The sequence below is a fragment of the Talpa occidentalis genome, unplaced genomic scaffold (genome assembly GCF_014898055.3).
Source record: "Talpa occidentalis isolate TD23 unplaced genomic scaffold, MPIMG_talOcc4v2.1 talOcc4.2, whole genome shotgun sequence".
Lineage (NCBI taxonomy): Eukaryota > Metazoa > Chordata > Mammalia > Eulipotyphla > Talpidae > Talpa > Talpa occidentalis.
Genome location: NW_023602073.1, coordinates 17206514 through 17218855, shown reverse-complemented (window position 1 = coordinate 17218855; position 12342 = coordinate 17206514). Strand labels below are relative to the sequence as shown.

The 12342-nt window shown below is 41.3% G+C and overlaps 1 protein-coding gene across 1 annotated transcript in view; it reads right to left on the bottom strand.

Moving 5' to 3' along the window:
- Nucleotides 1-4228: 4228 nt before the first annotated feature.
- Nucleotides 4229-12342, bottom strand: part of LOC119251754 (E3 ubiquitin-protein ligase TRIM38-like) — a 34045-nt gene continuing 25931 nt past the window's right edge. The window contains exon 6 of the mRNA XM_054698402.1: nt 4229-4285. Coding sequence (XP_054554377.1) covers nt 4266-4285 — 20 coding nt within the window. The 3' untranslated portion in view covers nt 4229-4265. The remainder of the gene's footprint in view (nt 4286-12342) is intronic.

The window sequence follows — 12342 nt, the reverse complement described above, 5'->3', positions numbered from 1 at the left end:
AAGCTGAGAGAAGGTCCAGGAAGAGTTCTTTGGGTCTTGTCATATACAAATAAATCAGGGAAAATGTTGTCATTCATGTTGGCTGTCCCCCTTTACATTCACAAGTCACCCAGAGAATCATCCAGGAAACAGACTGGCACTCAGGGTTAGCACATATGGAACAGACATAAATGGCAGCAAATGATACCCTACAATTCATATTGGACAATATGGAACCAATTGGCCTATAAAAGCAGAAAGAGTATATTTTTTCATTCACATACAGTTACCTTATGGACTACTGGAGGCCACTCTTCAAATATTGATAAAGAAACGCCACTTTAAATCCCCACAGGAATTCCCCACTTCCCAGAGAAGCTGGAAGACCTTGCCATCTTCCCCTGCTTCTCTCCACTGTCCCCATAACACTTGGGCACAGATGCCTCTTCTGTGTCCCCACAGGGCACAGCCTCACCTGCAGCACATCCTGGGCTGGGCCCTGACATCTCTTCTCTAGTTCCAGGATGTGACTCTTGAGTTCCTGGCTCTGCTTTTCCAGACTCGCCTCACTGTCCTGCAGAATCTTCAGAGACTGCTCTTTTTCTTTCTCCAGTCTCCACAGACAACACTTCTCCTCAACACAGAGGAAGGTGTGCAGATTCTCAGTCAGACTGGATTTTCTTTCTCTGGAGCTCTATCTTCTCCTAGAATCAAGAAGATATGCTCAAACTTCATTTGTGGATGAAATGAGGAAAAAATGAGGTATATCCTAAAATGGGAAACTCTCATCCTTAAAATTGTATGGAGCTCTGTTACAATGTATGAGACTTGAAGATACATGGTCAGGGAAGTAAGTTAGAGCAAAGGACAACAATATAAGATTGCTTTTATAAAGGTACCTCGTTAAGTTTGAAAACAGAAAAGGAAATGTGGGTACCAGGTGAGTGGAGGGACAATGGAATTATTGTTCAGTGGGGATCAAGTGTCATGTTGGAAGAATGAACGAGTTCTGCAACTGGAGAGTAGAGTTGGGGGCACCCCAATATGAAGATGATGCCGGCAAAGTGAACACAGAGGATGCTGAAAATGGTAAATTCATGTTTATTCTAAAGAACACAGACACTTATAAAAAGAAGTGTTTGGGACATTATTAAAATAGCCATCCTACCAAAAGCAATATATAGATTCAATGCTATTCCAATCAAAATTTCAATGTCATTCTTCAAAGAAATAGAACAATTATTGATGAAATTTATATGGAATCACAAAAAACCCTGAATAGCCAAAGCTCTACTGAAAAAAAAAGAAGGATATGGAGGATCACACTCCCAGACTTCAAACTATACTACAAAGCCATAATCATCAAAACTGCATGGTATTGGAACAAGAACAGACATACAGACCAATGGAATCTAATAGAAAATCCAGAAATAAACCCACAGATTTATGGTCAACTAATCTTTGACAAAGGAGCAAAGACTATGCATTGGAGCAAAGAAAGTTTGTTCAATAAATGGTGCTGGGAAAACTGGGTTGCTACATGCAAAAGAATGAAGCTTGACCACTACCTCACACCATACACAAAAATCAACTCAAAATGGATTAAAGAACTAGACATAAGACCTGAAAACATAAAATACATAGAAGGAAATATAGGCAAAACACTACGTGATTTGCATATCAAAGACATCTTTACAGACACATCACCCAAAGCAGTGATAGTGAAGTGAAAGCAAAGATAAACAGCTGGGACTACATCAAATTAAAGAGCTCCTGCACAGCAAAAGAGACAATAACAAAAACAAAGAGAAACCCCACCAACTGGGAGAACATTTTTGCACAAAACACTAATGATAAAGGACTGATCACAAAAATCTGCAAAGAGCTGATGAGACTCAGCAACAACAAAGAAAATAATCCAGTCAAAAAATGGGCAGAAGAGCTAAAAAGAAACTTCTCTGAAGAGGAAATGCAAATGGCCAACAGACATATGAAAAAATGTTCAACATCACTTGCAATCAGGGAAATGCAAATCAAAACTACCATGAGATACCATCTTACACCAGTGAGAATGGCACATATTAAAAAAACTAGCAACAGCAAATGTTGGCGAGGTTGTGGAGAAAAAGGAACTCTTCTACACTGTTGGTGGGAGTGCAAACTGGTCCAACCACTATGGAGAGCTGTGTGGAGATTTCTGGACCTACTAAACATAGAGCTTCCATATGATCCAGCAATTCCACTCCTAGGTATTTACCCAAAGGACACAGAAACATCAATTCCAAAGAACACCTGCACCCCTATGTTTATAGCAGCACTATTTACAATAGCTAAGCTTTGGAAAGAACCCAAATGCCCAAAAATAGATGACTGGATCAAGAAGATGTGGTACATATATACCATGGAATATTACTCAGCATTCAAAAAAGATAAACACATGCAATTTGCAGCAACATGGATGGCGCTGGAAGGATCATGCTCAGCAAAATAAGCCAAAAAGAAAAAGAAAAATACCAGATGGTCTCACTCATGGCAGGAATCTAGAAAACTTAAATAAGGGACCAGGAAAATGAATAACTATAAGAAAGTAATAATCAAAATCAACAAAAAACTATGAACCAGAGATACTTTTTGGGGGGTGGGGGCTGGGAGGGGAGGGATTGGGGTCAGAATGGGGGGTTTGCAATTGTATGGGGGAATATAAAAATGAAATTTATTATTTAAAAAAAAAAAAAACTTAGAGGTATGATTCTCCTCAGAAATGACATTTGTACTTCAAACCTTATGAACATTCATAGATTCGCTTCCCATCATGATGGTCATATATTGTAATTTATCAAAATCCATTGAATTTAATAAAATTTTTTTTTGCAAAAGAAAAAAAAAAAGTAGTGTTTGGGGATACTGTGATATTTTTTGCCATGAGTCATCTGAGGTGGAGGAACATGCAAGTCCTTGCTGCAGAGTGAGACCCAGGGGGCAGACTCAGATGTGGGAGAGGCTGCCCCAGTTCTCTACAGTCAACTCAGTAATTTCCTTCTTCAGCAGCCAAATCACAAGATAAGGAGGCACAGGCCACCCGATAATGTCATTAGGGAAGGAGGGCCCTGGTGAAACACTAGTAAACCAGGAATGTATATTTGGAATGTATGAAAATGTCCCTATCCTGGGGAATTTTGTGAAGCAAAAGTTTGTGATAATCATCACCAAGACTAGACATTAACCCAAGTCGGCGAATCCATGATTATCAACACAGGGAGGTCTGAGGCTGAATTTGATCATAGATTCCACAAATATTCTACCGCAAATATTCTTGTGTCCACTTGAGCCTCCTTATGTATAAGACTGTCAGAAACCACATGATCTCTCTTGTGGGGCTCACTTTTCATTTGGGAGACACAGAGTTGTAATTTCCACTGGGGCTTCCTCAGTTCATGGTGCTTCAGTGACTGTGATGTTGTGGAGAAGGGAGACTGATTGTGTAGGAGACACATACAGGACAACTGGATTCTGGCACTGACATGGTCTCTACATATTTGCAGCAACAGAAGTTTTCATTACCTGAGATTCCAAAAAGGCAGGAAGTATGACTCTCCTTTGAGAGCTTAAATTTAACATCCACACACAAAGGACCAGGACAATGGCTTCGAAGACACCATAGGGAGATGTAATAACTAACCAGTCTGCAGGCTGAGTGCCCGTGAGGGATCACGTCAGTATTTCTGTTAGGCATAGGTCTCTGGTATAGGAGACTGGTCAGACATGGAAAGTCTTAGCAAAATACAGTGTGAAATAAAAAAATATTTGCTCTTACAGCAGCTCTATCCTCATCATCAGTCTCATAAAGTTGAGTAGTATAATGTCATCTGTATACTGACCCTGTATACAGAGCTCACAAAGGTTTTTGAACCTCTAAGGGTGAGTGTGAACTTATTTAAACCGTGAGGAATTTCCAATTTCCAATTTAGTCAAGGATGATGGTTCTAGTAAGAAATGTCTAAATTCTGCTTCTCTGGACTGAAGTATCAGGAATCCCACAGAATTACTATAGAAAGGTTGAAAAAGAAAGGAGATAAAGTATCATAGAATGTTTCTTCTTTGGGTGTCATTTATTCAGTCTGGTGCAGTAAGAAGGTATCAGCATGTGCTGTGTGAAAACATCTCCTCTGCCTCGGCTCTAGGATTCACAATAGTTTGAAATCAATAAACTCAAATTCTTACCTGCCATTTCCTTATTTGTTTCTGTGTGATCAACTTCAGACTCTGGCATTGGTCGTCTTGTTCCCTCAGCTTTCTGGAGCTTTTCCTGATAATAATAGGGCGAAACAATTATCATTCATCTGACAAAACTTCTTCAAGCACTTGAGTCTAACCCTCCAGGATGGTTAGACTGACCTTAAATGTTGTTCAATCCTTGTAATTTCAGAGAAACACCCTGCAAAAGTCTGTGCAGTAACCTGGGAAGCTGTCAGGACTTTTACCATCATTTCATGTTATCAAAACCGAGGCTTAGAGTGGGGTTAATAACATGCACCAGGGGCCATTGCTGGTGGGTGGCTGAGCGGTGATTTCAAGCTCATCTGCTAACCCAAAGTCAGCTGACCTAAAGTCAGCTGACCCAAAACCACAGTTCTGCCAGGGAATTGCTAACCAAGAAAATAAGAGAAGCCACAAATTCTCAAATAAGAAATGAGAGGGGGGAACATATCTACCAATCTTAAGAAATAAAAGGAAAGCAAAGGAGTATTATGAGTATTATGCTAGCAAATTAGATAACCCTGATGAAATAGATAATATAAATGACAACAACTACCAACATTTTCTAAGAAGAAATAGAAAATATGTCACACTATGACAACTAAAAACTATGAATTACCAGTCTAATCCTTTCCACAAAGAAACTCCCAGGGACAGATGTCTTCACTGGTGAATTCTATCAAATGTTTAAAAAAGAATTTACACTAATCTTTCACAAGCTTTTTTTTTGTTTTGTATAAATAAGTAAATATATTTATTTATTTATACAAGTACTGGGTATAGTCAGAAGCGCGGGAGGGTGAGAGAATTCACCAGAGCCAGAGCGGGGAGCAGAACAGGCAGAAGGACCGAAGTACACTGCTGAGGGGAGCAGCAGGCGGCAGGAGAGGTCTGTGCGCCATGTGGGACCCTCCTCCGGTGACCGGGGAGCAGCCAGGGATAGAACTGGTGCTGCTGAGGCTGCGGGCAGCTTCGCAACCCAGCGCTCAACCGCTGCGCCACCGGGGAGGCCCTCACAAGCTTTTTGTAGAGTAGAAGAGTGATTACTTTCCAACTCATTCTACAAAGTCAATATTAGTCTGACAATTAAATATATCACAGAAAACTAGACACCAGTATCCCTGTTTAATAGTGGCACTAAATTACTCAACAAAATATTAAAACTGAATCCAGCAACCTTATAAAATGGCTTCTATACCGTGAACAAGTGGAATTTATCTTACGAATGCCAGAGAGGCTCTTTATATGTAAATCAATCAATGAAATAAACTGTGTCAATAAAACCAAAAACAAATGATCATCTCAACAGACAAAGAAAAAACATTCCTCAAAATCCAACATCTTTTCATCAGAATACACGGTAAAAGTAGGAATGCAAGGTCACTTTCTTCCACCTGATAAGAACATATATGAAGGGCCTCCCCGGTGGCGCAGTGGTTGAGCGCTGGGTTGAGAAACTGCCCGCAGCCTCGTTCCCCGGCTGCTCCCCGGCCACCAGAGGAGGGTCCCACATGGCGCGCAGACCTCTCCTGCTGCCCGCTGCTCCCCTCAGCAGTGTACTTCGGTCCTTCTGCCTGCTCTGCTCCCCGCTCTGGCTCTGGTGAATTCTCTCACCCTCCCGCGCTTCTGACTGTACCCAGTGCTTGTATAAATGAATGAATGAAGGAATGAAAGAATAAATAAATAAATAAATATTAAAAAAAAAAAGAACATATATGAAAAGCTCATAGGTAACTTGAAACATCATGGTAAAAGTTTAGTCAACACCATACTGAAGATTCTACAGTCAGGGAGAATTAGTAAGAGAAAGGGAAATGAAGGACTTACAGATTTCAAAGAAATAGTAAAAGCTGGCTTACAGATAACACAATTTTGCATATGAATATCTTTTCAAAAAAAAAATAAAATTTGATCCAAAAAAACTGATCTCAACATAGAGAAAAATTCTGTTTTGTCATAAGAGTAACAGGTCTTTGTGTATATTCCAGACCTGAGATGCTTATAATAATCGAATCTGTGCACTTTGGAACATAAAATGCATTCCTGATATTCAGGGTGATTATCTAAACCAGTAAAGAAAAATAATAGGATTTTCTTTCTGTATTTAGTAGGAGTTCATGAAACCATCATCTCTCAGCAAATCAAAAAAAGTCTCATATACCTCTCACTTTCAATATTAACAGTTTGTAAAACTCATTTGTTACCATTAAGAATCAATTTGATTTAATTTTTTCTTACTTACCTTGAAGTCTTAAATATGATAACTAATGGAGAGAAAGCATCTGTGCCAAAGCGTTAATTACTCTGCATTGTTTTTATTGTAACAACGACTATAAATATGCACAGCTGGCTTTAAAACTAATAGCTAAAGCAGTTCACTTAAAAGGTTTTACTGTAAAAAATAAAATGTTTTAGGGCCTCCCCAGTGGCGCAGCAGTTGAGCACTGGGCTGCGAAGCTGTCCACAGCCTCTGCAGCGCCAGTTCCATCCCCGGCCACCGGTGAAGGTCCCATAAAAAATAAATAAATAAAATAAAATGTTTTAGTGAAGAAACATCAACAAAAAAAGAGAAATTCAAATTATTCAAAGTAAAAGTAGTTCAGAACATATTTCTTAAATTTAGACATACGTTGGGCCTCCACCAGTGGCGCAGCGGTTGAGCGCTGGGTTGCAAAGCTGCCTGCAGCCTCTGCAGCACTGGTTCTATCCCCAGCTGCTCCCCGGCCACAGGAGGAGGGTCCCACATGGCGCGCAGACCTCTCCTGCCGCCTGCTGCTCCCCTCAACAGTGTACTTCAGTCCTGCTGCCTGCTCTGCTCCCCGCTCTGGCTCTGGTGAATTCTCTCGCCCTCCCGCGCTTCTGACTGTACCCAGTGCTTGTATAAATAAAATAAAAATAAATCTTTAAAAAAAAAAAAGACTTAACTTAAAAAAAAAATTTAGACATACTTTACTGAAATAGTTCTAGAGGTTGTTTTTAATGGGAATACTATCAAATAAAGAAAAGACAATTTAATTTTTACCTAAACTTAGCAACATACACATTCTGTGTTTGGTAGTGTTAATAGGACAATAATATAGTCAGTGAAATACTCAATGGAAATGACAGCCTTTGTACGTGGGTACAATTGATCAGCTATAATTGTTATATGGCACAAAGGAAACCTGGACACCAGGGCTAACAAGAAGCAGGTTTACTGCACCAGTGCTGACTCAGCAGATTCCTATCCCAAGGTTGAGCCCTTTGTAGGACCTCAGGGGCTTATAGACACTTTAGTTTCTGCAAAGTTCAGGGAGGTTTGCATTGGCAGCTGTACATGTTCAGATAGAATGCGGCTACATACAGAAAGGTGAGTTGTATGGTTGCATACCAAGGGGGAATAAAGGGCCAGTAGTTATGGGAACCCTCAGGTCCATTCTGGCTCATGGCAGTATATGGTCTAACATGAAGCAAGATTCATATCAGGGACTAAGTTGCACACCAGGAACTGAGCAAAAGGTTGTTACTAAGAACCCCAAGCTGCTTATTCCAGGTCACCTGCATCATAATCAATGGCCCCACACTTCCATGTCTGTACTCAATATTGCTGTAGTTTTGGTATATTGGAAATCTTAAGAAATCCACATACAAAAAAACCTTAGCACTAATAAAGGAGTTCAACGTAATTGCAGAATATTAGACCAATAAGTACAATTCAATGAACAATGAGTAATATTCAATGAACAATGAGTAATATTCAATGAACAAGCTGAAAATGAAAATGAAGGAAATTATCATTCATAATAGCATCAAAAATAATAAAATTCTAGAGAATTAAATTAACAAAAGGAGCATAAGACTTGCATGTTGAAATCTGCAGAACATCTCTGAAATAAATTAAGTTCATTTTAATATATGGAAAAGACATTCTATGTTCATATACTGTTAGATTTAATTTGCCAAGTTGGCAATATTTCACAAATTGTGCAGACTCATCCATTTTTGTTTTTGTTCTGTGGTGTTTTGTTTCTTTTTGCAAAAAGAGTTACTTTTGGTAATTCTATCCTAAAATTGTATCTGGAAGTACAAGAGCTTGAGGGAAATGCAAGGGATCCACAATAGCCAAAGCCATCTTGAAAAAAGAGATCAAAGTTGCTGGGCTCACAATTTCCAATTTCAACATACACTATATCACTACAATAATCAAGACTACGAAATATTAGTATAAGGATAAATATACAGACTAATGTAACTTCATAAAGTCCATGAACAAACCCATATATCTATGGTTAATTAATTTTGACTAGTATGCCAACACTTCAGTGTGCATAGAAAAGTCGTCTTGCCAAAAGATAGTGGGACAACTACATATTCATAAGCAAAAGAATGCATTTGGATCCCTGCCTCACAGCATATACAGAACTAATAACGAATCAAAGATGTAAATTAAAGCACTGAAACAATTAAAAATTCTTGGTGGATAGCAACAAAACTGAAGATTATTAAGCTTCTTAAGACTCCATCAAGAATGTGAAATGATGACCCAGACAATGGTAGAATATTTGTGAAAATTGTATATCTGATAAGTGACATATCTAGAATTGTAATTTACATAGAAAGAGTTCCTACATCCCAACAACAAAGACAAAGAACCCCACTTAAAATGGGGGAAGAATCTGAACAGACATGATTCCAAAAAGAGACAATACACACATGAAAAAATGTGCAACATCACCAGTTTTGGAAAATGCAAAACAACACCACAATGAGACATCTTGTCGCATCCACCAAGGTAGCTGTAATTTAAAAATACTGAAAATAACAAGTGGCGAACGTGGAACCCAAACACTGCTTATGTTGATATAAAATGGTGCAATTTCTTTGGAAAACAGTTGAACAGTTCTTAAAAAGTTGAATGTAAGAGTTATCACATGAAATTCTACTACTATGTAAGTACCCAAGAAAAATGGAAAACATAATACTCAGACAAAAACTTGTACATAACAGTTCACAGTGGTTCTATTCAAACTAGCCCCCAAATGGAGACAACCCAAATGCACATCCACTGATGAAAGGACAAATACAGTATAATAAAGGCCATATAATGGCAGATTATTCAAATACATATGAACAAAATACCATTCACGCACCCATATTAATGAACCTTGAAAACATCTACTAATTGAAAGAAGCCGGACACACAAAGTCACTTCGTGTATGATACTTTTTGTTAAAAGTCTAACATAGGGCCTCCCAGGTGGCGTAGCGATTGAGCGCTGGGTTGCGAAGATGCCCGCGGCCTCTGCGGCGCCGGTTCGATCCCCGGCTGCTCCCCGGCCACCGGAGGAGGGTCCCACATGGCGTCCAGACCTCTCCTGCCGCCCGCTGCTCCCCTCAGCAGTGTACTTCGGTCCTTCTGCCTGCTCTGCTCCCGGCTCTGGCTCTGGTGAATTCTCTCACCCAACCGCACTTCTGACTGTACCCAGTGCATGTATAAACAAAAACAAACAAACAAATAAATAAATAAATAAAACATGCCTCTATTAAAAAAAAAAAGTCTAAAATAGGTGAATACATAGGTAGATTAGCGTCCTAGCCAAAGACTGACAGTTGGGGGAATGATTGAGGACTTATTGACTAAGGATATGAGACTTGTTTTGAAGAAATGAAAATGTTCGGAAATTTAAACAGTGGCAACATCGCTACAAATTTTTTTTTTTTAAGATTTACTTATTCATACAGGCACTGGGTACAATCAGAAGCACGGGAGGGTGAGAGAATTCACCAGAGCCAGAGCGGGGAGCAGAGCAGGCAGAAGGACCGAAGTACACTGCTGAGGGGAGCAGCGGGCGGCAGGAGAGGTCTGCGCGCCATGCAGGACCCTCCTCCAGTGGCCGGGGAGCAGCCGGGGATTGAACCAGCGCTACAGAGACCGCGGGCAGCTTCGCAACCCAGCGCCCAACCGCTGCACCACCGGGGAGGCCCGCTACAAATTTTTGAACACACTATGACCACTATAACACTTACAAAAGGTGGATTTTATGACATATGAAATGTGCCTTAATAAAAACATTCAATAGTTTAAAAAAAATATCCAAGTATGCAAAGAAACAATTGACTCATGATGAAAGAATCAATCAATCAATCAAAATTTACACAGGAAAGACATTAGATCTATAGAAAAAGGATACTAAGGCAGTTATTATTACTGCACTCATATGTTCAGATGTTACACAGATGCCTAAATCAAACTGAATTTCTAAAAATGGGGACCAGCACATATTAAAGGTATAATAGGATTAATGAATTTCTAGAAATGGAGACTAGGGCATAGTCAAGGCACAATAGGATTAATGACTGATGAAACTCTGCAAAAGAAATAATGAGGAACTAGACGGTCCAGCCACAGAAATTATACAAAATAAAACCAAGACAACAGAATAAAAACTAATAAAACAAATGAACAGGGTGTCAGCGAACTGCTCAACAGCTTCACGTCTCCTACTATATATGCACGTTCTGCTCCTGCAAGTGTGTAAAGGGGAGGAAAGATCAGGGAAGGGGCAGAAAGTATATATGAAGAATTAGTGGATGAATTTTTTTCCTAAATAGCAGAAACTACAACCTTTTTAATCCATGAATTTCAATGAACCCATTTCAGAAAGATGGCTGCACTACGCAGCAAGGGCGATGATAAAGAATCTGAAACAAAGGTAATCAAATACTAAGTTTTAGGAATCTAAGCGTTGAGAACCTCCCCGGTGGCGCAAGGGGTTAAGACATAATCTATGAAGTTGTCCCCAGGCTCTGCAGCACGAGTTCGATCCCTGGCCAGGGAGCTACCCACATGGCGCAGCAGACCTCTCCTGCTCCCCTCAGCAGTGTGCTTCTTCGATCTGCCTGTTCGGTTCCCCACTCTGTCTCTGGTGAATCCTCTCACTCACACACCCACAAAAATCTGGCATGTATCCCTGCTCTTGTATGCATAAATAAAAAAAATCTTCGAAAAAAAATAACTCTGGGGGTTGAACTAGCCGGTCTCCATTGTCGGGATCTTCCCCTAGAAATGCCCCCAGGGAAACGCGCCCGCGACACTCCCCAGGCGGGTGGGCGGGTCCTCCGGCTCCGCACCACACCGGGCCCGAACCCCAGGCTTCCCACCGCACCCCCTATTCCCGCCCGCCCCCCGGGGTGCTCCTGCGTGAGCCTCACCGCCTCTCCCCGCGCCGGCCCAGCCCTGTCGCCGTCATCTTACACCGAAGCTTCCCCCTGAGTCTCCTCAGCACCGCTGTCAGGGGAAGGCGGGCGGCGCGGGGGAGACCAGCCCGGCCCGAGACCCTCGGGCGCAGCCGCCGCCGCAGGCGAGGGGGACGGGGGGCGGGGGGGCGGGGGGCCGGGGGAGAGGACCTGGGCCCGCGCCGAGGCGCCGCCGGTAGGAGGCGCCAGAAAACGACGCCTTCGCAGCGCGCCCCGGGCACCGGAGGCTGAAGGGGGCGGAATGGGGGGGGCGGAGCTTCGGGGGGCCGGTGAATCCTCTCACCCCATGCACCTCTGGCCTACTCCCCAGTTCTTCTACACACACAAAAACAAATTAAAATTAATAAAATATTAAAAGATAGGTGGCACTAGCAGAATCTGGAATAAATCAATTTCATTTCTAGACTGAAACCCTGTCAGAGTTTATTTTTACCCTTAATCTCCTCCCTGTTTGAACCCTCTCACTGTAAACCACTGCAGCTTTTCTCTTATATGTCGCCTGAGTAGACTCACTAGGTCTGGAAGGCATATGTACGTACGAGAACATCCAGGACAACAGCTCAGAGGTTAGAAGGGTCACCATTATTTTAATGTTCCTGCTCTTCTATGCAGCTGACAGCAACAACTACAGTTTCCCCTCCTCTCCACACAGCACTTCTGATGCTATCAAACAAAGTGGTAGCACTCACCCCTCTGACCTCTGGCCAACCCACTGGTCAGACCAGGAACTGGGAAATCAGAGATCTGAACCCTCTGAAGATGAATAGAAAGGACAGTGTATACCTGTGGCTGTTAACTTAAATTTTCCACTGATTAAGATGATCATCTACATATTTTTTGTCTTTATATCAATTCACTCAATGCAGATTT